The following is a 26,839-nucleotide window of genomic DNA, read 5'->3' as shown; positions in this document are numbered from 1 at the left end:
CAAAAGGTGCTTCTCAGGAAGAAGAAAGAATGTCTACAGCCATGTTTGCTGCCTAAAGACTTAATGAAAGAATGCAGGCACAACATCCTCTTTAATTGAGTTTCAGCTTGTTTCACACGTGGGAATTGAGTTGTCACAGGGGAATTATAAATGGATACATTGTCCTTCATGGCTCTGGAGGCCAATGGAGTAGAGGATAAGAAGAGCATTATGCATGGAGATTGTCCATGCTTCCCTAGAAGGGGTCAGATGTCAGGAGTCCTTGAACAGTGAGACACTGGAGCTGGACTTCCAGGATGCATTAGAGAGTCTGGCCAGCCAAACGCTATTTATTCTTTAAGCATTGCTCCCCTCGTGGTTGTATGAAAGTATGGGCATATCTGAGTAGTAAATGATTTCTTAACCTGGCTTTATCTAATACCAGCTAGCCATCTGTATCTTTAACATGTGTAGAAATTTTTGGTCACATAGCTTTATTATAGATTATGTTCTGTGTGTGGTAAAAGAATAATTAAAATATTTTAACTATGGTAAAAACACATAGAAGTAACATTTTAACCATTTTAAAGTGTACAGTTCAGTAGCATTACATATATTCACATTGTTGTGCAATGAATCTGCATAATTTTTTCAACTTGAAAAACAAACTCTGTACCCACTGAACAATGACTTCCCATTTCCCCCTGCCTTCATCCCCTAGAAACCACCATTCAATTTTCTGTTTCCATGAGCTTGACTACCCTAGATACCTCAGGTAAGTGGAATCATACTGTATTTATCTATGTTTGTGGTTTTATTCAAGTATTTGACATGTAGTTAATGCTGGCTTAGCATTAAATCCACAAAAATTGAGTTATGCTGTTCTAGCAAGCATAGTAAGTCCTGGGAAATATGTTTCAGCCGTCATGAAATGGAATCTAGTGGAAGGAACTGATATCTGACCAGTCACTACAATGCAACGTAATATGAACAGTAACAGAAATATGTGTACATAATAATAACACTGCAATCAATCATCCTAATTTTGGTTTTTACCAAAATACTTCCCACCATGTTTCCAGATCAAAAAATTTATCTTCCATTTCCACATTCTCACCACAGTTCTTATTCCCTTCCCTGAAAACTAAGATCATATTTAAATATTTCTATTTAAAGTCCAAGAACACTTTAATTTTCCATACTTTGTGCATTGATTTATAGTATCTTAAGTCATAGAACTTTTTGTCACTTTTTATTCTTGGAGAATCACATTGAAAAGCTTCCCAACCCTTTTTTCTTCTTTCTCTATCAACTATTTAATTCTCTATTATGATTTCTGATGGCGTATAAGCACTCTTCATCCTCTTTAAGATTTCGTGTCTCCTGCCAGGCATTTTCCCCAACTCTGTGATATGTACTTTGTGCTTTCTAGAAATGCATCTTTTGGTATTAAAAGCTGCTTTTGGGTATTTTTTTCTATGAAACACCCAGAGTTATCTTTGGTTTAAATATCTACGTTCAAAAATATTTTCCAAAATGATCATTTAAATGTCAATGAGAATTGCACTTGTACCTATAATTGCTACCCAGTTTCTAAAATAGAATTGAGGTTCTTGTAGGGACCCTAAATAACATTGGCCTCAATGCTCTAATTTTGAAAATAAGGTAAATGAAGCCTGGAAATAGTGACTTGTCCAAGGTCAAAGTTGCTGAAGATACATTCCAGGTTTCTTCTGGCTCAACCATTTGTTCCCACTTGAATCAACAGAGTGGGTAGCGAATGGTGGGTTTGATGAGTCTTGGGAGTCACAGCATCACCCTTTGGATAAGTGCTCTGGCGAAACAGTAAACCTCTCGATCAACCTTGTCAATTTACATAAAGGCAGTTCTATAAGTGATTGTATTCACATCTTCCTCCTAAGGTCTGTGATAAGGTGCCTTGAATTTATTAGTGCCTATAAATCCTCACTATAATGTGGCTCATGGGAAGCAGCTGCTTTTTCAGCTAGTATGGGAATAGAGATATAATGGCTTTATTTTAGGTAATACAAATTTTCCCCCATTGCCTGTGCATGTCCTTCCTCTAGAAAACTCTGCATTTCCTTTACTCATTCATTCATTCCACAAAATATCATTGGTACCCTAATGCATACCAGCCATTTTATTGGCACTTGGCATAAAACGATGAATAAGATAGACTTGGTCTCTGCTTTCATGTTTCTGCTTTCAGAGCCGTGTAGCAGGAGTATTGTTTTCCATCTTTATTGTTCCTACTGGGAGGCCTTAGGGACGGCTACTTTGTTTTTTAAATAAATGAGAGTAGAGGAAATTCCTCAAGCTTTTTTACTATGTCCACACGTAATTAGGACATCTATGCAAGAAAACCAATGTGTAAAATTACCAGTGTGAATTTTAAGGTCAACTGTTTGTGGTTTTTTTTCCTTAGACTGTTCACTTTTGGGGTACTGATGCATTCAGTAGTCCATCAGCTAGTTTTATAGTTTGTTGATAGTAACATGTCTATCTAGTTGAACATTATGTATCCACAGTGCCTAAAACAGGACCTGGAATACAGTAAATGTTCAGTAAATGCTGCAGAATAAGTGGAAGGAAAAAACTGAATGAACAAGTTTTAGTAAAGTACTGATTTTATGTTGGCTGGCCATTTTTCTTCCTTATTCCTTAAACTGCCATTAACCTGATATGGGTTAGTAATTAGCACTAATTTGCATGAACCTTGCTGTAGTTATATATAGCCTTGATAGAGAAAAATGGATTTATGGTGTCTTTCCTACAATATTCAGTAATGTTCCTCCCATAGCCAGCTGCTTCCTTTACTCACCCTCATTTCCTGGAGTGGTTGCCATCCTAGAAACCCCAAAATGTGCCCCTCCTGATGGAGCCCACTTAGAGGCATCTCCGTAAGATTTGCTTTGAAGCAGGGGTTGAAATTTAGAAAGGAGTAATTTTCTAGTATAGCTAGTACCCACAATCTAGTACATATTCCCACTTCACGCTTCATTTCTTTGCCTGGGTAATGGACTAGTTTAGAAAAGGTATGAGACAGCGAATAAAAAAATACACTGTATTAATTTTTTTTCATTTAGTAATTACTGTACTGCAGCAAACAGAGCTGGGTCTGAGTGAACGTTGACATCTAATTTTCAGGTTTTGAATTGCTTGGAGAAAAGTAGGTCTTTCTGTTTTCATCTACTAACTTATCACTGTGAGGTAATTATGCCTAACAGAGTATGGTCCTGTGCAATGTTTAACACAGGCAGGTCATAACTAGATAGGAAATGGACACTTACTTTTAGATAGGAATAATTAACGGCTCATAATCTTGGAGGAATGGTGGGGATGTTGTTTAATAGACATGTACTTGCAGGGAAGTGCATGCTTGAAAAGCACATGTTTTTTCCCCTTTAAATCATTCATAAACTGTCAACATCATTTGGAAGCAAAGCCTCTTTCTTCTTATTCTTTGTCCTATTGTTGAAAGTGCATTTACATTTCCATCAACAGGATTCTACTTTAAGGGCATTTTGTTGATTTTGTTTATTAGCTAACGTAGGTATGCATATATTCCAATAGGTTGTTTTCCTCAGATTCCAAATGAATCATAAAATAGGGAAAATGGAAATCTAAATGGAAAGTAGCATGGAATCATGGAATTGGAATTTTAAGGGTAAAAGTTTAAAAATCATATTTTAATTCATTTTTTATGCATTGCAAAGAGTCACACAAACTGCCCCATGTGAGGGAACAGTTCCCATGGCACCACTGCCACTGAAGGTACCAGCCGGAGTTCAAGAGTTCTGGGGGCCTCTCATTTCAGACCAGCTGGCTACGACTTCGTAGATTCCAATGATCAACCTCAAGTTTGATAACCTGCTCAAATGGCTCAAAAGACTCAGGAAAGTGTTATACTTATGACTGTAGTTTTATTATAGGAAGAGAATATAAATTAGACCCAACAAAAGGAATTGATGCAATAGGATCAATCTGGGAAGTTTCAGATGTGAAGTTTTCATTGTCCTCGGGGACATATTATCCTCTGAGCATCACTGCATAGCAATACATAGAGTACAGCCAACCAGGGAAGTTAACCCTAGTTCTAGTGTCCAGAGTTTTATTGGGATTTCATTACACAGGCATGCTTAATTGAATTATTGCCTATGTTGTTAAACTCAGTCTCCAGCCTCCCACCCCTATCCCCAAGCACTGACCCTGCAATTACATGGTTGGTCTATTTGGAGTGGTCAACCCTCATCCTGAGTCATCTCCTTAGCATAAACTATCTAGGGACCTACTAAGAGTCACCTTATTAACATAAACTATCAGGTAGTATGGTGAAGGACCCCACCATCAATAACAGACATGCTTATCACTTGGGAGATTCCATAGGTCTAGAGGTTGCCTCCTGGGAGTTCTGACAATGGTTAGATCTCTTTTTAGGTGAGGATAAATACCTTACTCCATATAACACAATCCAGATTGCTGATTTGATTTAAGAAAGTTCAAATACCTTTGAAGAAAGAACTGGATATCAGGGAAATATTTCCTGGCTCCTCTTTCAGATTTTGTTTCTCCACTACCCAAACATTTAATAGAATATGAAATCACTTTATAGCAGTTGTTACTGTAAAACACCTTTAAAAATATAAGCTTTGTAAGGCAGTGGAGGAGGGATTATTGATTTTAGACCTGAAGTCTTAATTTGCATATTGTGACCTCTGCCAAGTGAGAGTGGGACACAGTAACACAAATCTGTTGGTAAAGAGAAAGGGGTAATGAGTGGAGAGAAGATTCTATAGAAGTTAGAGGAGTTTTCTATTTTAGGAACTCAAGAGCACAATCCAGAATTGCATTGTTTGGGTAGAGGTTTTAAAAAAAGAATAGAAGGGGAAATTGGAGAAAACTACTGCTTTAATGAAGCTAGGGAGATTCTAAGCAAGTGTAATTAGAGATGAAACTAAAAACTAACAACTAACATACAGTCTGCTTATCTAATTATTAAGAAAAAACTCTACCATTATACTAGAGTTGAGGAACCAGAAGTAAAGGATAGATCAGTACTACCTCCCTTCATCTAATGTAGGCAATGGGTGCTCATAAAATACTTACTTAACAGAAGGATCTCTTGCATTATTCACAAATAGGTTACTATAAAAGCTTATATATCACATGCTAAATTTTATATAAGAAAAAAGGGAAATAAGTAAACATGCATGTATCTGCTTACTTTTACAAGAGAAATATAGTATATATCAACCAAATAACTAAAAGAATCATTTATATCTATAAGGTATTGGCAGAGGCAGCAAAGTGGAAGTTGTAGGGGAGAATGTGACCCTTCTATGAATACAATTTTTTGCATAGATTGGACTTTCGGAAGCTTGCTAATGTTCTACATATTCAAAAGAAAAGTTAAGTGAACTAGAATACAAAGAAGAAAACCAGTAACTAGCTACAACCTGAAGCAAACAATCCCAACAATCTTCTAAATTAAGAGTGTAGTAAAGCTTAAAAGAAAAAACAAAGAAGTAATTCAGATATTTTTAAATAGTTTTGTAGTTATCAAAATATAATTTCCATTCAATAAAATTCACCAGTTTTAAGCATCTACAACTATTCTTTGAACATAGTGCCTTGACTACATACCCTCTAATCTAGAAGAAAAAACTTCAAAGAAATCTTAAACTCTTGTTTACCCTTTTGGTTTTTTTTTTGTAATAGTGTGGGTGTAACAATTCTGAAAATACTTTGTGTGCACACAAATAACTAAATGTGGTGAGGTTGGTGGGAGACCAGGGTTTTCACTGTGATAAAGGGAATATGGAATGAGAGAAGGCAAAGAACAAGAACCCTGTGGAGTTAGACTGAAATTGGAGATATCAGGAGGGACATCTATTTCCTGTGTCCAATGAAAGTGCAAGAAGCAATGACAACTCAGGAATAATGAGCATACTTCAAACCTAGATGTTAGTTTCTCAATCTCATTTTCCACTAAAAGGAACCAATGGTAAATGAAGACATAGCTTAGTCCAAGGGCTGGGACACAGAAGGTAAAAGTTGAGACTGGAACATCCTATTATTTAAGAAGTTCTCAAAAAAATAAAAATAAAAAGAGGCATGTTGAAGGGACTCCCATGGCATGCATCTGGGACAATTTCAGCATCTAAAATTAAGAAGCATAATGGACTATAACACAGTGAAAATAGGAATCCATAAATGCATATTGATAAATAAAGGTAAACTGATGAAGAAAGGACGGCTCTTCTTAACTGATGCTAACTGATCAATATGGAGAGAATAATGAATTTGAGAAAACTTCATTTGTAACCATCATGAAATAGATTGTTTTAGGCAAGAATTATTTATGGATAATAAACAGAGGGAGAAAAAAGTGATGAGAAACAGAATATTTGTATAATCCCAAACTGTTTCCTTATGGATTGGTTATTAGTTGCAAAGGGAAAAATAGTTACTATACAGCAGAGAAATTGAACACTTTCACCTGGTGATCAAAATTAACATTATCAATGAGTGGCAGACAGACAAAGTGCCTTCAGATATGACACACTAAGAAGGTAATATCACTAACTGGGCATATATTACTTGAATGGAAGTCAGAGGAAATATCAGATGTGACAACTAAATGCAGTAAATAACGAACTGCTAGGTCTTATGTTGGGATGGGGGGAGTGCTATAAAAGGCACAACTGTCATTTAATGAAATTGGAATTGGAATGTAGTCTATGGATTAGGTAAGCACTGTATTCTTAAACTTTGTAAATTTGAAATATACGTGTGTATATTTAATATACATATATGATATATATCAACATTAAATTATTTAATTTAATGAGAGAGGAAATAAAGGTGGCAAAGTAGTACTTGTTGTTAAAACTGGGAAGGGGGTGTGGAGAAAATGGAAATTTCTGACCAGGATTTCCTACCTGACCTTAAGACCACATATATATATATATATATATATATATATATATATATATATATAAGCCTGTTTGCACATCTATGGGACATTTACCGGGGACAGAATGATGGCTGGTCAGTCACGGAGGTACTGGCCCAGGGGAGGGGTGAAGAGGAAACACCCTGCTCTCCTCCCCTCAGTTCCTGGTGCATAACTGGTCAGGCATCTGCCAGTCACCAGAGACCCGCCCACAGAGTTCCTCCTGGTGCTAGACAAAGCGTAGTAGAGGACCGTCAGAGCAGGGAGAGAGCAGTGCAGGCATGGGAGCAGGGGCCTTGGAGAGCAGAAAGGGAAGCCTGGAGGGAGGACTGGGAGGGAACAGCAGCTGGCAGAGGAAAGTCATGGAGCCCCAGTGCTGGGAGAGGATTAAGACGATGCTGGGCCGTGGGAGGGGGCAGTGCCGGAGCCAGGAGAGACTGAGACCTTTCGCTGTGAGAATAAATGTGTACCCCTTTTACAGCCCCCAGCTTCTTGCCCTTGTCTTTATTTGTCTCATCAAATTAATAGGAACTTTCCCTGGGTGGGAACTGCCTGCTCCTGGAGCAACAGAGGGTTCAGAAGTTCTATATACTGATTTAACAAACTTTTTATAAGTCTGAAATTATTTGAAAATAAAAATATTAAAAGAAATGGAAAGGCTAAATCTGCAAGGAATGAACCCCTAAAGTCTTGGCTTTCTCAAGGTAGACAGGGAATTCATTTTTCCATTACTTTAAAGATCCCTTTTTTAAGTAAACTCCTTTAAAATGTTTCCTTTCCACATCGTATCAGCTGTTTTCATAGATCCTGTCTCTTGATTTCTCCTTTCCTCCTATGTAGTGTTTCCACAGGTAATGGGTGTGCTTCCCCTTTGCTTGCCTTGCGTGGTTATAGTCCAGAACAGCACACATGGATAGGTGTACAAATGCCTCACAGCGATGGGTGATTCCCAGGTCATTCCTTCCTCCAGTGGCCCTTTCCTCTTTCAGCTCCAAATCCAATTTTTCACACAATGTATGCAACCTGATGTCTTTCTCAGTCTCCAAGGGGACCCCATGTAATGGAACTCACTTTACATCTTGTATAGCTGTTGAGGATTAACAACCCTGACTGGTCAAATTATATATTCCCACACATTTGTGATGCTGCCAGCCACTAACCGAACTTCAGGGACATTGTGTCATGTCCTCGCCCATGGGCTTTGAGAGGTAGATAAGTGGCAAGACTCACATACCCTATACTTCAAAAGAAAGAACTGATGTCTGGTTCTATGATGTACACTGTTCACAGGCCTGGCGATGCCTTCTCTTCAGAAAAGAATCATGTTACCTGTTTGACAACAAAGTTTTTATTTGAAAAATTCTTTTGAAGTTGTAAGATAAAATAATAATTAAAAGGAAACAAAAGTATTACCATGTGTCCATCTCAGATTACCATAGCATCGATCTAAGTTTTCATGTGTACATATGACATCCAAATGTGTGATGGCATCTGTCTGTGCACATGTACATGTTTGAGTTGACCTGCTAGTGATTTTAATGTGATTACTCTTTGAGACACATAAGAAGATTATAGAATATATCATTTTTCCTTTGGATTTTGCAAAGAGTAGATGTTTCTAAAGGTGCATAACTGTAGCCCAGAAAGAAACTTGAGGCACCGCCACATTAAATATATTTCATTCTAACAGGATTCTTTCTTACATGAAGATTATACTCACCATTATTACAGAGATCAAAGAGACAGGAGGCGCACAATGTAGAAAGGGGAGTCATCCCCAATTTCACTTTATATGTTTAGTAATAGCAAACTTCATTTTTTTCATATCTCTCACCAGATAGGTCTCAGGCATTGTTAATTCAAAAGTGTTTATTCTTTCATTCTGTTCATAACTTAATAGTGTTTATTTTCTCTCTGCCCTCTTTGACTTCACTTTCTTCTTTCACCCTTTCTTCAGACCAATCCAGTCACTGCACAGCTCTCCTCCCAAGCCCTTTGAGGATTGTTTGGGCTTCATTGTCCTTCTGTACTTTCCTCTGTACATGCCTTTCTTCCTTCAGACTAAAGACTGAATCTTGAATCTGACCCTAAGGCCTCGTCTTTCTTCCTCAATGAACAGTTACTAGATATAAGAAGAATGCCGTGATCCTAGAGTACCTTCAAGGTTTTTATTTCCAAAGTTGTTAAGAATAGTTCTTTCAACTGGGCTTTCGTACTGTAATCCTTAGACAGTTTTTTCCTCTAGAGGTTCTGTTGTGAATTCATTTCTTCTTTTGCAGTCCAGAAATTTTGCACTGAGATGTAGTGAAGGAGTGATTATAGGCCATCTGTTGATGGTGCTCAAAAGCTAATTTCCCTTTAATGCAGAACACTGCTACCCAGTGATGCTAAAAGTTGAGCTCTGGGTTTTTTGTAGGCAAAAATCACAGAGAGGTTTTGGTACAATTCCTCACTTAACTCTCCTCTACATTATGTGATATTGTATGCAGACAATCTCACACTACAGTAATTCAGGGAAATTATTGATCTTTCCCCACTAGAGGTTGGACTAGTTGTGTCAAGCAGTTTATTACTTCCTTTGAAAAGTATGGATTGAGCACTACAATTCAGAAGCATTGTTTTAGAGAGAAACTAGGTGTGGGTGATACAGTGGTCCATGAAATACTGCTCTCAATAAACATATATCTCAAAGGAAAAGAGAAACAGTGCATTAGTGAACAGACAATGGACAGGGTAGCTTCAGGTAGTAATAGATTCTGTGAAGAAAGATAACAAAGCTAAGGAGATGTGTGAGAAAGTGAGGGGCAGAGGAAGTGCAGTGCTGGAGGAGTGTTAAACTGAGTATTCAGGGAAGGCCTCTCAGAGGAAGTGTCATCTAAATTGTGGCCTGGATAGTGAGGGGCCCACCATGGAGAGTATGGACACAACGATCCTAAAGCCAGAAAGAGTTTGGTGCATTTGAAGAACAGAAAGAAGGCTGAGGTACCAAAGGCAACAGTGAACAAGAGGTATGGTTATGTCAGACAGGTTGGTAGGACCAGCAGGTACTGGACATGGTAACTGAGATAAGGACTTCCAACATTTGTGATTTCATGCTTATTTTGAATCTGTGACAAGCATATACTTTGGAAAAGAGAAAGTCATTGATTGTATGGAGGGGGTAAGGCAAGGTGAGTCTCTGAGCTGTGCCATTTAGTCTTCAGGAAATCTGTACTTTTAGTCAGGCTCTGTAGGTCTGACCTGTAGATCCACTGGGTGAGGCATTATTGGGTCACTTGGGGGTGGTTTGGGCTGCTGTGGAAGGTGTGTCACCATTCCCAGCTGTAGACGGCCATCCAGTCAGCTAGGGCCCAGCAGCTCGCCACGCCCTTTCCCCCAGGCAGTGTGTGCTGGTCGCTGGCAGACTCCCAGTTTACACAGACACCAGAAGACAGCTACTCTCCATTTCTTAAACAGCACAGGATGGGTTTTCCTGAAGCTTCCTCAGAGCAAAGAGTTTATTTCAGTAAGATTCCACTCACTGTGCTTTTGGAGGGTGACAGTGATAGTGATACTCCCAAAAAGCAAGTACGGAAAATGTCATCTATAGTTCGTCCTTCACTGTATTGTATTGGTTTGCCATCAGGTTTTACCTCTTTATCATTGAGTAGCTGCATCATACTAGCCAAGGTACTTGACCTCTTTGTCTCATTTTCCTCTTTTGTATAACTACAGTAATAATAGTACTCACCTGACCGGACTGGTGTAAGAATTGCATTAAATGATATAATCGTGCAGAGCACTCAGCACAGTGCCTGTTGCCTAATGACCACTCCACACAGTTACAGAAGTTAGCAGTCATAATAACCACTCACTTTTGCATAATGCTTACATTTTCTAAGACCCCTTCAGGTATATGTGTGCCTTCACACACACAGTGCTACTGGATGCTGACAATAATCCTGTGAGGCTACAATACTTGCTCAAGTCCATGCATCTTTAAGTGTTCAAAGTTGATTTTAAAATAAATACCTATGCCTAAAGAGTAGGCATTTATTAAGGGGAAGGAGAGGAGGGAAGGCAGGAATAATGACCTAGAGGCCAATTAAGTGGTAAGGGGATTCAGGTGAGAGTTGACCCTTTTTCTAGATAATCTGTAATATAATGTTTCATGCATGGGCAATAAAATGATCAATCCATTCTGTATATTAAAATGTATTGTATATAATTAAAATGTCATTAATACAATACCTTTCATTCTTACCATGTTAAACATTCATAGCCAAATTGTGCTCCAAATTAGATTCACACACTGCTCATTAAGTGGCACAGATGATCTGGTGTATTCTCTTTTAGGCTTATTTTAGTGACAAGCAGCGAGTTCTAGGAAACAACATGGCCCCTCTCTAACAGGTAAACTGTGCAGATGTTTCACACAGGAATGGAAGAAGTATCTAATGGCATGGAGATTTGGGGTGACATCACCAGCAGAAATATGTAATTAATGTGCTTCTGTGTAGTACATGGAGTATTCTTAATAAACCCTGTAAATCATTCAGCATTAACACTGGGATTTCGCTAATGCTCTGGAGCACTCCTTCTCCAGATACCTGCTTTCTCTCTTAGTATAAGAACTGCACCAAGTGGACCAGAGTGGCACTAAATGGATTGATAAATGTCTGCAGCAGACATTTCTTCATATTTTCCTGAGTGTTGCAGCTACGGTGTCTTCATTTTCATCACCCTACCTTCAGGCATTCCCTCTCTCTTTTATTCAAGGAACGTGACTCTACAAGAGAGACACCATCCTTGACAGCCTTGTTATGTCTTCAGGTCAATGCCAGACACACAAAGTTCACTGACTTACAAAGTGAAGAACCATATCTTGCTCTGCCTCAGGCAAAATACAGGACTGGAATGACTCAGTGATCTTCCCCTGTGGTTTTTCTCAGCCTGACTTAACCTTAGGCAAAACTGTAAAATAGCTGAAGTCTAGAGTTGATTTGGTTTCTTCCTTTCTAGATCCCATTCATTTTTCTCCTATCTGCTTAGGCTTTCTCCTTAAAGACCTGTACTGTCCAAAACAATGTGGGGATGTTTATGGAAGATACAAAGTGTTGTTAGACAAGGTCCGTCTCGGAAGAAACTGTTTTGACTGAAATAGCTAATGGTATTATCATTTTTGGCATGTACCTGAGCAGAGCCAGTTTACAATAAGAGGATATTCTCTGAATTGTATGCATCTGAAGGCTACCAAGCCTGCCTAAGAGTGAGGTGAGCATACTAGAAACAAGGAAAAGGCCTTAAATGACATGACCTCTAATAAATTGTCTTTGGAAGAGCCATTGGGTTGACATATCATACTAAACGTCCTTAGACATTGCTTACTTGTCCTCTGGGGTTAAGTGCGGTTATTCTAAATCAAGATTCATGATTTTAAAACCCTCTGGGCATGACAGAATTGCCTAGCTTATAGCACCTTACTGCTTCTCAAAATTAATGTTCTCTAATATCTGTTGATGATTTTGGTCACAAATACTAGAAAAGTCTAACATGATTTGCTGTACCTCAATTTGACTTATTTATACAGTCATGTAAACTAGCTCCCTAAACTGCTTCCCAGAATTCAAGATTGTAGTTAACCTCCCCAAGAACACATGTCGAAAAAGAAAAGAAAATGAGAAAGATGGAGCATATTTTTCAGCTCAAGTTGTAAATGAGATGCAGAGTCAGTAGAGTTTTCTGTACTGTTCCACTGAATAGTGGATTCACACACACACAGGAGGTCACTATGCTGAAAAGAGGTAGCATAAAACCACCAGGACTCATAGCGACATCCCAGAGCTCAAACTGAAGAAGTTTGTCCCCCACCACTGATACACACAGCTGCACCCACTACCTAGAGTCCAACCTTCTTATTTCAGTCTATCTTTCATGCAGTTTATATTACCTACAGGTTTGGAGTAGGCAAAATTTTCCACTACTGGAGTTCAAGTCTGGATTACGTTTTCGTGGTCATTCCTCTTTGACCAGGTGCCCTTTGTTGTAGAGAAAAACCAAACCTGGAATCAGAAAACTTGAGCTTTAGTCTTGACTTAGCCATTTATTAGCTCTGTGTCCTTTAAAATATCACTTGTCCTCTGACCCTTAGTTTCTTTTACATAGAAAAAGGTGTTAATTATAGATTTCTAATATTAAATGACTTGTAAGTATATACTATATATCAGAAAACTCTCTGAAAACTACAACTCAGATGTTCATATGATTGTAGTGGGTTTAAGCTGAATGGAATTCAGAGGCTGTTTTTGTGACTTTCTTGGCTGATGTTAAACCTTTTCACCTGGTTATTAGAGACCTGAAAGATGTAAGAGAAAGTGAAGTCCATGTGTCAGTTCAATGTGTTCAGTTGCAAATAACAAAAGCCCATTTTGTGGTGACTGTTAAAATAAGGGTTTATTTTTCTCATAAATCAAGGAGCCTAGACAAGGGAGGCTGTTTTTACTTCAATATCTCATTTTTGCCAGGGCTAATTATCTGCAATATTCTCGAGCTTTCCTTTGTGATTGTAGGATGATGGCCTCAACTCCAGATACTGGGTTCTATTCAACACAGAAAGAAGGTAAGCCAGCCACAAATACTCTCTTTCATCAGTAAAACAAAAGCTGTCCTAAGAACTTCCACCAGATAACCACTTCCACCTCAGTGACTAGAAAGAGGGTACTATGGCTACCTCTTAGTGCAAAGGGGACTGAAAAGACAATGTTTCTACCTAAGCACAATGCTCCTCTCAACCAAATAAGGACTTTTTAGCAAGGAAGGGAGAGAAAAAGAAAACTGGACAGTTGATCCACACTATCTGCCAAAAACTAAAACCTTCATAAAACAACTTAAAATTGTATTATATTCCCTAGTCAGTCACCAGTATTTTCTTTACATTGGGACTGCAATCACCAATAATCCCATGTGTGTGAAACATTTCTATTTGCCCAAATATGCCAGCTCTTAAACAGGATGGATGACTGCATTTGGTGTTAAACTTGCTTCCCTAATTAGTTACTCTAATTGAGGAACATTTAGCTTCTTGGAACAGAAACCTTCCAAACCATGTTTTTTCTGATATGTCTGTAACTACAGAAATCAGCAAACAGGAGGAACCAGATCAGCAAGGCACTGACTTGTGCACACATCTAAGTTTACCAACAGTAGCTAATTAGTAGTTGTATCTGGATGAATTAAAAATGGTGAAAACACAGCAAATTAGCAACTGTGATTCCCATGCAGGCAGCTGATCTTAGTTGCATCTGTAAATATGGCAAGAATTATGCTCCTTCCAGGTTTGAAGAGAAAGATGCATGCTAACATTGATGCATAAACTTTCTGGACATTTAGGTTAGCTGAAGGTTAACAGAGTTGTGCTCTTTATTACTCACTGCATTTACCCATGAGTTTGATACTTTCTCTCTGCATCCACAGAGGTGAATGCCATAGTATCCATGTGGTCAGTATACAGTGCTTGTGCCCTAAGTTTCTGTGCTAGTCACATGCTTTAGAAGATAATTTTTGAGGAAGAGCTAGTATTTTGACGAAGAACTAGTCACATGCTTTAGAAGATAAAATTTGAGGAAGAGGAGAAGATGACTTGGGGGAAAAATCGACATCTGGAACAGGAAAAACCATCTATCTATATTTCCCAAAGGTCTAGAACGTATTCCTTCACCTCCCTTCATCAGTCATCTACACAGGTATAGAATGGTAGCAGTAATACTGAAAGCAGCTTGGGCTTTTGAATTATAAAGAAGTTAGACTGATAAGGAGCATAGACATGCATGACCCTACTTGTCTCAAAATATTTAGATATTCATCTCTCTGAAAAACTGAACTCACTCTTAGCAGTTTGATTCATAAATAGGAAAATATGTCAGAATTTTCCCAAAGAAAGCTAAGGGCATATAATATTAGAACACCTTTGCTTTTCATTTTAATCAGCATCCCCAAAGCAACATCTAACTGGTTTGGTCCAGTGCATTCATTTGAGGAAATCGCGTCCTATATTGGGTATTGGGGGAATCCTGGTTAGCATTCTTTTCAACTTATATAGGGCATCATCAATCAGAAACCCATGGAACAGAATTGTTTTGGCTGCAGTTTATTTTTTTCCCAAATTCCAATTGCAGAAAAATGGAAGGATTGATCCACTCTGCTAATTAACTTCAGAAAGTTCAGAGACTTTCTATAGCTTGTCTTCTTGTTTAGACAAACTAAGCTTGTAGGAGATTTGGAAAAACTATGGCTCTTCTACAAGCTTAGTTGCCCCAGCAAGCTTGCCAAGGTTATTCGATGGATTTTCACTGAGCTCTGTTGAGGCCCAACCTGCCCTGTCCCCATAACTAATAAAGTGGAACACTGACAAATAGACCCATTAGCATTCTCATACAGAACACCACAGTGCTGCGAGCCACAAGAACCTTGGAAGACAATACTAAGACACATTCTCTGTGTAGTTGGAAACTTTTTTTTTAGCTCAATAAGATTATTTTGAACAGCATTATAAACCGTTAAGACATTTCTGCAGGCAAGTCTAGATAAAACACTTCTTTAGTAGCGTCCATGCGCCATAATACAAAAACAAGCAGACTGCTTCAATGCAGAACTGAAGAAAATGGAAGTTGTATGTTCATATGCATAAGAGAAAATTAATACAAGGCATAGTTTCTATTTGAGATACAAAACCATGCTGAATGCTGGACAGTGATAAATTGATTGACCATGGCCCAGTCAAGTGAAATATAATATTCCTTCTATCTGTCAACCATCTTTCTCTTTGAGGCATCATCATGCCCTATTCTCTAACAATCCTGCATACCCATATGGGGCCAGGAGAAGATACCTGACTCAGAACTGGCCAATTAGAATACCTCACCTCCATCCTAACCACTGCCATTGGTTTGAGAGTGGTCGCGTGACCCAGCCTGATGACTCAGTCCTCACCAGATCATTTATGAAAGCTACAGGTGTGACAATGCTTCCTTGAGCTGCATGTAACAAACTTTACCTCTCTGTGGAAGGAAAATGTGCCTGAAAATGAAACCAGTATAGAGAAAAACAAAGCTGAGAGATAGAAGGTGGGATGAAGAGAAAGACAGAGAGAAAGAGAGAGAGAGAAAGAAACAGAGACAGAGACAGGATGACTACTGATCATTTGAGGAGTTGGGCAAACTGTTGTTAATCCTAGATCTATCTTTGTACTTTTACTTCCAAGATTATGTTTTCTTAAACTAGTTCGAGTTGGAATTCTCTCACTTGAAATTTTGAGCATACTGTTATATATACAAAATTGAAATTATAATGAATTCCAGAAACTAGCTTGTCCATTAAAAGGTTCAGAATACAGTCAAATTGTCATCCTACAGCAAGCCAAACCAGAAGTTGGCTTAGCTTTGGCCTGGCTGTATTGCCAGTGGGATACAGAATTTGGACCTGCTAATCATCCCACCTTACTTTTTAGGTGATCTCATCACTGTTATTCCAAGTCACACCTGCAGCAGCCTTTGACCTCATTGGCACCATGCTCCAAGAGACCTGACCAGAAAACACAAGGCAATTTGAACTCAGAGCCCAGGATAGTGGTAACATGTAGCAAGTGAATACTCAGCAGAAGTGAACAGGACTACGGCTGTAGCTAGAGGCTGCAATTACTTCTGCTAGAAATACTGAGTTGAAGTTTCTGTTATAGAAAAACTCAATGAGCCTAAGTTCAATGCTCACAATATATGTGCTGCACCAATATCTCCTGGTTTAAGGCAGGAAATGGTCCCATGTTTATCCTGAGGACTGCAGTTTGGGGAGTGTAGCTCCTTTGTAGAGGTTCACTTAAGGGCCTAAAGTTTAATCTTATACCGTTGCTTCTCTATGCCAACCATGTAACCATGAGAAGTACTGGATGTAAGGAATTATGTAGAAATAGTATGATATAAATGGGAAATCTGAATTGTGAATATAAAACAAAGCCTAAGGAAAAACAAAACTATCTACTTAGTTGAAAAAGATGACTCTTGGTGCTTATCTGTCAAAGCTTTTAACTAAAAAGCCACAGGACAAAAAGGAAAGAGACCCTGCAGATCAGAGGTTAAAATCCTTTCCAGATCAGGTTCCCTTTGTACCTAACCACTTGATGTACATTAGTCAAGTGTTTTTTTTTCACTTCATAAGCATGTTGTGGGGCTCATCTGGGGACAAGAGTCTTGTACAGATTGGCTTTTTAACAGCTCCATGAGGGAATTGATCACAGATACTCTCTGACTTCAGCCTCAGAGCATGGGGTGGGTTTGGTTAAGTGCACTCACTGTCAATATTTCTCCTCCATACGTAATGCAGAGCACATGCTCCAAGTGCTAACTGGGTAATTTGGAGTTCAATACTTAGGACAGTGAGAGAAGGAAAAATCTCACGTTATACTTTATAACCACTGCTGTTTAACACTTAGATAAAAGGCTTTACAGTGATCCACACCTTTGGTGGATTTTACTTTGTCAGGAATGGCCAGAGGTGATTCATTTCTATTATAGCTTTGTCCCCATGGAAAAGATAGTAGATGTAACTGGCCAATGCATTAGGAAGTGTCATACTCTGCAAGATTGGTGTGGAGCTGGGGTTGACTAGGACAGAGGGTGCCTGATGGTCTGTGGCATTCTCAGTCACAAACTGCTAGAGCCTATATATTCTGATTTAGCATAAACAGGTAACCCTGTCACTGCTGTTTTTTCTTTAAATTTAATCACCCCCCCACACATATACATGCACACACATGCACACACACATTCTCCTGTATGTGTAGCAGAAAGGACTTGATAGACTATTTAGCAAGCTATTTACTATTTATTTATTTAAAATGTTAAAATTGAGGTACATACAACCAAATACACAAACAGTTCAATGAATTTTGACATGTGTATACACTCACATAACTATCAGCCAGATCAAAAATCAAGCCTTCTAATATTTTCCCCTTCACCTATGTTATGTCCCTTAAATTTCCCTCTACTATGGCAACCATCCATTTGTTCTCTGTGTCTGTGAGTCTGTTTTGGTTGGTTGGTTGTTTTTTTAGATTCTACATGAAAGTAAAATCATATGGTATTTGTCTTTCTTTCTGACTTATTTCATTTAGCATAATACCCTCTAGGTGAAGCCATGTTGTGGCAAATGGCAAGATTTCATTCTTTTTTATGGCTGAGTAATATTTTATTATATATTATATATGTACCACATCAATTTCATCTATCTTTTCAAATTAGTGATTTTCTGTTCTTTTGGGTAAATTCCCAGAAACAGAGTTGCTGGGTTGTATGGTATCTCTGTTGTTATACTGCTATATGCTATAGTGGCTGCATCAATCTATATTTCTACCAGCAGTGTATGAGGAATCCCTTTTTCCATGTCCTCACCAAAACTTGTGATTTCTTGTCTTTTTGATACTAGCCATCTGATGGGTGTGAGGTGATATCTTATTGTGGTTTTGATTTGTATTTCCCTGATAATCAGTGACATGGCATTTCATGTGTCTGCTGGCCATCTGTATGTCTTCCTTGGGAGAAAAAATTGTCTATTCTGGTCCTCTGCCCTTTTTTAATTGGATTATTTGTTTTTCTGGTGTTGAGTTGCATAGTTCTTTATACATTTTGAATATTATCCACTCATCAGATATATCATTTGCAAATACATTCTCCAATACAGTAGGTAGTTCCTTTGTTTTGTTGATTGTTGCTTTTGCTGTGCAGAAGATTTTCAGTTTGATGTAGTCCCACTTATTTATTTTTGCTTTTGTTTCTCTTGCCTGGAGAGATGTATTCAGAAAAAAAAATTGCTAAGACCAATGTCCAAGAGTTTACTTTCTATTTTTTTTTAGGAATTATGGCTTCTGGTCTTACATTGAGATCTTCAATCTATTTTGAGTTTATTTCTCTGTATGGTGTAAGAGAGTGGCCCAGTTCCATTCTTTTGCATGTAGCTGTCTAGTTTCCCAATGGCTTGTAGAAGACACTCTTTTCCCCATTGTATTCTATTGTCTCCTTTGTGATATATTAACTAGCCATGTAAGCAGGGGTTTATTTATGGGCTCTTTACTCTGTTCCATTGATTGATGTATCTATTCTTATACAGTATCATACTTTCTTGACTTTGTTGTGTAGTTTGAAAACAGAGAACATGACACACCCAGCTTTATTCTTTGTACTCAAGATTGCTTTGGGTAATGTGGGGTCTTTTGTGGTTCCATACAAATTTTATGATCATTTACTCTAGTTCTGTGAAAAATGCCATTGACATTTTGATAGGGATTGCATTGAGTTTGTAGATTGCTTTGGGTAGTATGGCCATCTTAATGATATTAATTTTTCCTATCCATGAGCATAGCATAGCTTTCCATTTATTTGTGTTTTCTTCAATTGCTTTCATAAATGTCTTATAGATTTCAGAATACTGCTTTTTCACCTCCTTGATCAGATTTATACCTAGGTATTTTATTCTTTTTGGTGCAAATTTAAATGGGATTATTTTCTTAAGTTCTCTGTTAATTAATTTTATATAGAAATACACCAGATTTCTATGTACTGATTTTCCTGAATTCATTTGTTAGTTTTACTAGTGTTTTTGTGTGGAGTCTTTAGGGTTTTCTGTATATAGTATCATGTCATCTATAAACAGTGACTGTTTTACTTCTTCCTTACCAGTTTGGATGCCTCTTATTTCTTTTTCTTGTCTGATTGCTGTGACTAAGACTCTCAATACTATGTTGAATAAAAGTGGTGAGAGTGGGAATACTTGTCATGTTCCTGATCCTAGAGGAAAAGCTTTCAGCGTTTCACCATTGGGTGTGATGTTAGCTATAAGTCTGTTATATATGGCTTTTATTATATTGAGGTGTGTACCCTCTGTAACTATTTTGTTGAGAGTTTTTATCATGAGTTAATACCTGTTAGGTCAAATGCTTTTTCTGTATCTGTTAAGATGATTATATAGTTTTTATCCTTCTTTTTGTTAAAGTGATGTATCAAATAGATTGATTAGATTGATTTACAGTTTTTGAACCATCCTTATATCCCTGGACTTAATCCCATTTGGTCTAGGTTAATGCCATTTTTAATTAGATTTGCTAATAATTTATTGAATATGGGTTTTATCATTGTTCATAAAGTGTAATTTTCTTATTTTGTAATGTTTTTGTCTGGTTTTTGGTATGTGCTGTTGGCCATGTATAATGAATCTGAGAACTCTCCTTCCTTTTGAATTTTTTGTAATAATTTGAGAAAGACGTATTAACCCTTCTTTAAGTGTTGGTAGAAGTGTCCTGTGAAGCCATCTGGTGTTGGACTTTTGTTTGTGTAGACTTTTTTGATTATCAGTTAAGTTTGTTACTAGTAATCAATCTCTTCAGATATTCTATTCCTTCCTGGTTCAGTCTTAGAAGACTGCATGTTTCTAGAAGTTTATCCTTTTTGTTAGGTTGTCCAATATGTTGGCATATAATTTTTCATTATAATCTCTTACAATACTTTGTATTTCTGTGTTGTCAGTTATAACTTCTCTTTCATTTCAGATTTTATTTATTTGAGTCCTCTCTATTTTACTGATGAGTCTAGCCAAAATTTCATCATATTTGTTTTTCTTTTCAAAGAACCAGCTCTTAGTTTCACTAATCTTTCTATTTTTGTCTCTATTTCATTCCTTTCTACTCTGATCTTGGTTGTTTAGTAGCACGTGTTTAGCCTCTATTTTTCCTTTTTTTTTGCCAGCAATTGATGTTCAGTTTCATACTGTGGTGGTCAGAAAAGATGGTTGGTATGATTTCAGTCTTCTTAAATTTTATTGAGACTGTTTTGTGGCCTAAGTTGTGATCTATCTTAGGGAATTCATGTACACTTTGAAAAAAAAGGGTATTATGTTGTTTTGCAATGTAATGTTCTGTATATTCTATTAAGTCCATTTGATCTAAAGAGGCTTTCAAAGACACTATTTATTTATTTATTTTCTGTCTGTATGGTCTATCCATTGATGTAACAGGTGTTAAAGACCCCTACTACTATTCCATTATTCTCAATTTCTGCCTTTATGTCTGTTGATATTTGCTTTATGTATATTTAGGTACTCCTCTGTTGGGTGCATAGATATTTTCAGCTATTTTAGTTTCTTGCTTGATTGAGGCCTTAATCATTATATAGTGTCCTTTCTTCTCTCTTGTTACAGTCCATTTTAAAGTCTGTTTTGTCTGATATAAGCTAATCCCACTTGTTTTTTGAAGAAGTATGGAATATCCCTTTACTTTTAGTCTTTGTGTGTCTTTAGGTTTGAAGTGGGTATCCTACAGGCAGCATATAGATGGGTCTCATTTTTTATCCATTCACTCATCCTATGTGTTTTGATTAGAGCATTTAGTCCATTTTCATTTAAGTTAACTATTGATAGGTATTACTTACAGCTATTTTGTTGCATTTTTTCTAGTTATTTTTGTGTTCTTCTCTGTCTTTTTTCTTCTCTTGCTCTCTATCCCTGTGCACTGATGACTTCCTTTAGTGCTCTGGTTGGATTTCTTCCTCTTTGTTTTCTGTGCATCTGTCATAGGCTTTTGGTTTGTGGTTATCATGGGTTTTACATATGACATCTTACATATATTAGCACTCAGTCTTAAGTTGATGGTTGCCTAAGTTCCAATGATTTTTAGCATGCTGTTTGATAACCATGATATATGCAAAAACACTACACAGATACCTGGGAGTGCCAGTTAGGAGACTATAAATCAGGTAGACTTTTACCTGAAATGAGATTCATGCTTTAGGGATCACCTGACTGGCTCTGAATCAGTAAAGGTTTGCTCCCTTGTTTTTCTTGTGATTCTTTCCAAAGGGAAGATGATGGTTCTACTGGTGAAGCAGTGAAAATCTTAGAGCAGCCCCATTTGTACTAGAGGTGTCCCCTGTCTCTAGGGCAGCTCCCAGGAAGCAGAAAGTCAGATTCAATGCCGACATGGGGTATCTCAGCACAGATCTAAGCCCTAGAAGTATGAGGGGGACTCATTCTCTGCTTATAATAAATTCTAATCTGACATCTTCATAACTTCTCCAAAATTTCATTGTGACTAGTAATGCTAAAGGATTAGCTTGAAATTTTACATTTACTACAACAGGTAGCTAGTCCCACAGATCTGAGTGTTTTGCAAACTCTAACTCATAATTATCTAAACTTTTTTTAATATATTTCAGACAATCTACTAGTCCAATTTCACAGAGGTCTCTGTCAAAATCAGCCAGGTATAAATTGTAAATGCACTGTTTAAAGAAGCTGTGAAGTGAGGTCTTCACTTCTTGTCTCTAACTTATCTTTTTGAAGAGAGATAAGCAGAGGAAGGAGTTGGGATGTGGAATTAGGAACCAGAAACAGATTCAGTCCCTGTGAACTAGGTCACTGAGTATAATGACCCAGTCACATGATCTTCTTAGTTTTATTTTCCCTTTCAATTGAAAAATAAGAAGAGTTCACATTTGATCTTGTGCTGTGTCAAACACTGTGATGACTAAATTTTATGTGTTCATCTTATTTTGTTACAGCCCCATTAGGTAGGCATTATCAGTGTTCCTAGGACACAGATGAGAGCACTGAGACAGAGAGAGGCTAAATTTTGTCTGAACTCACAAGGGTCGAAAGTGGTAAAACGGGGATTGTCACCCAGGAGAATATGACTTGAGACATTTTGCTAATCATTACACTCTACTTCTGATACTACTGATTTCTTTCAAAGGGTGGTCATAGCCAGAAAATTAAAAATGTACAAGAAAACATTTTGTAACTGGAAGATAATGTATAGATTGTATAGATATGGCTACTACATTATTTTTGGTCAAATCTAGGTGTCTGCTCCTACTTCTCATTGATCTCCTGCTATTGACTAGTGAGTTTGAGCTCCAATTGTAGTGCCTCATTCTGGATGTTTCTGCCTGCCCATTAATTCCTTCCTGTTTCAGTCTCTCAGAATCCTGCTCCTGGTTGAATTCTAGCAAAGTGTCTTCTACACTCAATATATTAATAGCCCCTAACATACTAAATATATTTATTTTTCAGGTTAAGATATTCATATCTGAACAGCCAGTGCTTGATAGCCCTCCCCATACCTGAATAAAATTGTTTTCTATTAAATAACATGATAAGCCTAAGGAGGAAGTTACCTTTAAGTCAGTGGAGTTTTTCCATAAACTTCCCAAGGAGACTTCCCAGGACTCCTCAAGGTCTGCATCCAAATCATCTAGCATGTATGCTCAAAATTCAGACTTGCAAGCCCCACTTAGAAGTTCTGATTCAGTTGCTCTAATTAGATACTTATTTGAATCTTAAGCACATTGTAGGTAGATGCCCACTGCTTTACAGTTAGTTATAGATCCCACTTTATAATATAGATAATTGTATACATTAATAGATATCCCCTTGAAGTGTGTCAGAGCTAATTTGCTCAGAAAAGTGTTCAACCAACAAGGATGTGCGTAGCATCAGTTTCAAAATGTTTATGTGCATCGTGAATAAAGGAGTAGATGATTTGTGAAACATAAAGAATGATCTATTCATCAAAAGGGTTTTTTCTTAGTCAAGCGTCCAATGACATTTTCTTGTCTTGGTTTACATCGCACTTTTCCTGGAATCCACCAGTAATGTCAACAAATCCAGCTGCTCCACTTAGCTGCATTATTTGGTTGCCTGGTCGATTCACTTGCAACTTTGTTTCAAATTATTTTCATTTTCCCTGAAAAATATTTAATAAATATAGAGATATTTATTTTTAAAGGTAAACTTTTCAGTGTCCCTCCTATTTACTATCATAGACAAGAGATGAAAGAAGCCTTTTAGTTTCAACCAGATTCTGAGCAGCCAATGAACAGGAGGAAAGGGTCATTGGGGCATTGTCTCTGACACGGTACTGAGTTGTAATCCAGGAACTTTTCTTGTAACTGAAGCTCAGAGGAAAAAAAGAAAAACTGTTCTAGGAACACAGATCTACCAAACCATGTACTCTAGGCAGGCAGAAAAATCTCAAGTCTTTCACTTCAAAGATGTTGGAAAACTTTCAAATGCAAATTCCAGAAAAGCTAGGACCCAGAGTTGAAAGAGAGGAGCATGAGGAGCATGTTTTTTGTTTTTATTTGCAAAGAGAGCAGTGTCTTCGGGAATAACCATGAGTATATTATTTTGAGTGGAAGTAGTTTCTATTTAAGGGTCTCTGAAGCCAAGACAAAATGTATAAAATCAATTGTGACACTCAAAAGCATTCTCATTCCCGAGGGTCTGTCAGTCATCATATTCCATGCCCCTTCTCTCCCAGCTGTATAAATTGGCCCCAGGGTACAGTATTAGGAAGCTTCAGTCTCAAAATATTTCTCTTAGCCCAACTTTCCTTAAAATTGGTCTGGCCATTAAGTTAGAAGTCAGAAAATATAACCTTAGTGAGGGAGATATATTCACAGGGACATCTGCCACTCAAAGCAACAAAGCACTCAAATGCTCACATCCACAGAAGAACATATGAAACATCAAATTTTGGCAACTGTTAGGATATGAGTTCATGAAATTTGTTATAGATTCCTTTGTTTGAACAAACTGGGAGCTGCTTCCTTAGGACCCCACTCAAAATTTTTAAGTTTTCACTGAGTTTCAAAAACAAAGTGAATGAACTTGTAGTTCAGAGTCTGTACAAGTAAATCATTTATTTACAGAGGCTTATTACTAAAAAAAAAAACACTTAGAAAACCAAAAAGCATAGATGGTGTAAAATATTTTACACCTTTTAAAAATCTGATTCTCTGCTAATGGATGCACTTGGGCACCTTCAGGGTTTTAGCAGCTCTTCCTCCCTCTTGATGGACACACACACACACACACACACACACACACACACACACACACAGGAGGAACTGATCTCTGTGGCTGATGTTCTGAGTTGAGTCAGAAAATCTTCAGGCTTTCTGAAAAACTTCAGAAAACACATTGAGAAAGGAAATCAATTATTCAAGGAGAATTGTTCGTCAGATTTCTGATACATTTTCCCTGATCTGACAGAACTCCTTGTCTAGTCCAAGTTTAGCAGGTAATTGTGTTACTAGGATGCTAGATGTTTACTTTTTCCCCATTTAGGCTATAGACATATTTTCAGATTTTATTATTTTAGTAGATGCCTATGGTTTTTCACTGGATGGTTAGTGATTTCCAAATTTAATGCATATGGCTTCAGGAGAGACTATATCTACCTGTTATCATCTATGGGAATCTGGTGTCTCTTTATTAACCATCCCTTAATGCTACGGATATGGTGGTAGCAGACAGAGTGTCAGGGCTCATATCTGAATGAAGATACAACCTTCATTCCACAAGGATTTTTATGGAGTGTCTAATATGTGCCATATACAGTTCTGGACATGAGGGTACAACTGTGACCCAAAACAACAAAGCTTCTCCTCTCATGAGGTTTATATTCTAGTTGAAGGAAAAAGAAAATAAATTAATAATAATATAATCATAAATATATAGTATACCACAGGCTGATATATTACTACATTTCATCAAACCAAAAACATGAGCTATTGCAAACATGCACCTATATTTATCCACCAATAAAAGGGAAAGAAAAGCTTCCACTTGTAATTGTAAGATGCCATTAAGTATAAGATGCATCCAAATCTCAGAGATGTTAAAACTAAAAAAAAAAAAGTGACCCTCAATCTGAGTGAGGAGGAAAGCCAGAGGAGGTTTTCAGCAGAAGAGGGACACAATCTGATTTAAGATGTCAAACCGTTACTCTGGCTTCACTCCACTCTGGAGAAAAGACAGTAGCGGGGAGATGGCGAGAGCAGAGCAGCACAGTGGGACGCCATTGAAACTATCCATACAAGAGACGGTAGTGGCTCTGACTAATGCGTAGGCTGCTACAGTGAAGTTGATGAGCAGTAGTCAGATTCTTAGTGTATTTCAAAGTTACAGCCCATGATGGCAAGAAGCTGCATTTAACCCAATTTTCAAAAGGCTATTCTGTTATCTAGGGATGCCAATCATGTTTGTTATACAATTGTGCTGGTATCTAAGGGCATTTTTTAGATAGGAAGGATATAATTGATGGCAAGTTCTAGGAACTTGAAGATGATGTCCCAAACCCCTAGAGGAGAAGCTCAGAGGAATTCCCACATGGGCACACATACTTGCTTGAAACTATGGGTTAAGAAGAATGTTTGGAGAGTGAGAACACTCTGTGTGCCTAAGTGGTGAATGTACTGGCAAAACAAAACAAAAAAAAGGGAACAGTTAAAATTGGATAAGGGAAAGTCCTGAGATTCTATGATCAGCCAAGATGATCCCAGCCTGCACTGTTTTATGAAACCCTGTGCTTGGCAAATCAATCTTTTTATCTATTTTTATAATCGCTTTAAAGAGTATGTTGCTTTTTATTCCAACTTTTTATTACTGAAAAATGAGGGGTAATAGGAAATGAGTGAAACAAATTTTACTTTGGGGTCTGTGTACTTGGGCTTGAGTGTCAGGTTCCAATGTCTTGTTTACCTGGGCTTGGGAAATTTACTTCTCTGAATTCTCAACACCAACCTCTGAAAAATAAGACTAACAATAAAACCTTCTTCATAGGATCATTGTGAGGATTGAAGGAGGTCACATAGTTTTGGCATCTAGCACAAGGAGCGGCACATAGTAAGCTTTCAATAAATAGCAATCATGATTACATGCACCATAAAGACATGAGAATATAAAGAAAAACACAATGCTCTACAGACAAATACGGCGGCAGCAGACACTTCCAGCTGGAGAAACAAGAGGAAATCTCCTGGTCGCCTGTAGATGGACAAGTCTAACTCAAAAGAGAAGAGA

The 26,839-nt window shown here is 37.6% G+C and overlaps 1 protein-coding gene across 1 annotated transcript in view; it reads left to right on the top strand.

The window, feature by feature from the left end:
* The first annotated feature begins 704 nt into the window (after positions 1–704).
* The window catches only part of LSAMP (limbic system associated membrane protein), an 820,993-nt gene continuing 794,858 nt past the window's right edge, over positions 705–26,839 (top strand). Inside the window, exon 1 of the mRNA XM_036883394.2 lies at positions 705–754. Coding sequence (XP_036739289.2) covers positions 727–754 — 28 coding nt within the window. The 5' untranslated portion in view covers positions 705–726. The remainder of the gene's footprint in view (positions 755–26,839) is intronic.

This window comes from Manis pentadactyla, chromosome 1, assembly GCF_030020395.1.
Source record: "Manis pentadactyla isolate mManPen7 chromosome 1, mManPen7.hap1, whole genome shotgun sequence".
NCBI lineage: Eukaryota > Metazoa > Chordata > Mammalia > Pholidota > Manidae > Manis > Manis pentadactyla.
This window is presented reverse-complemented; position numbering and strand designations above follow the sequence as displayed.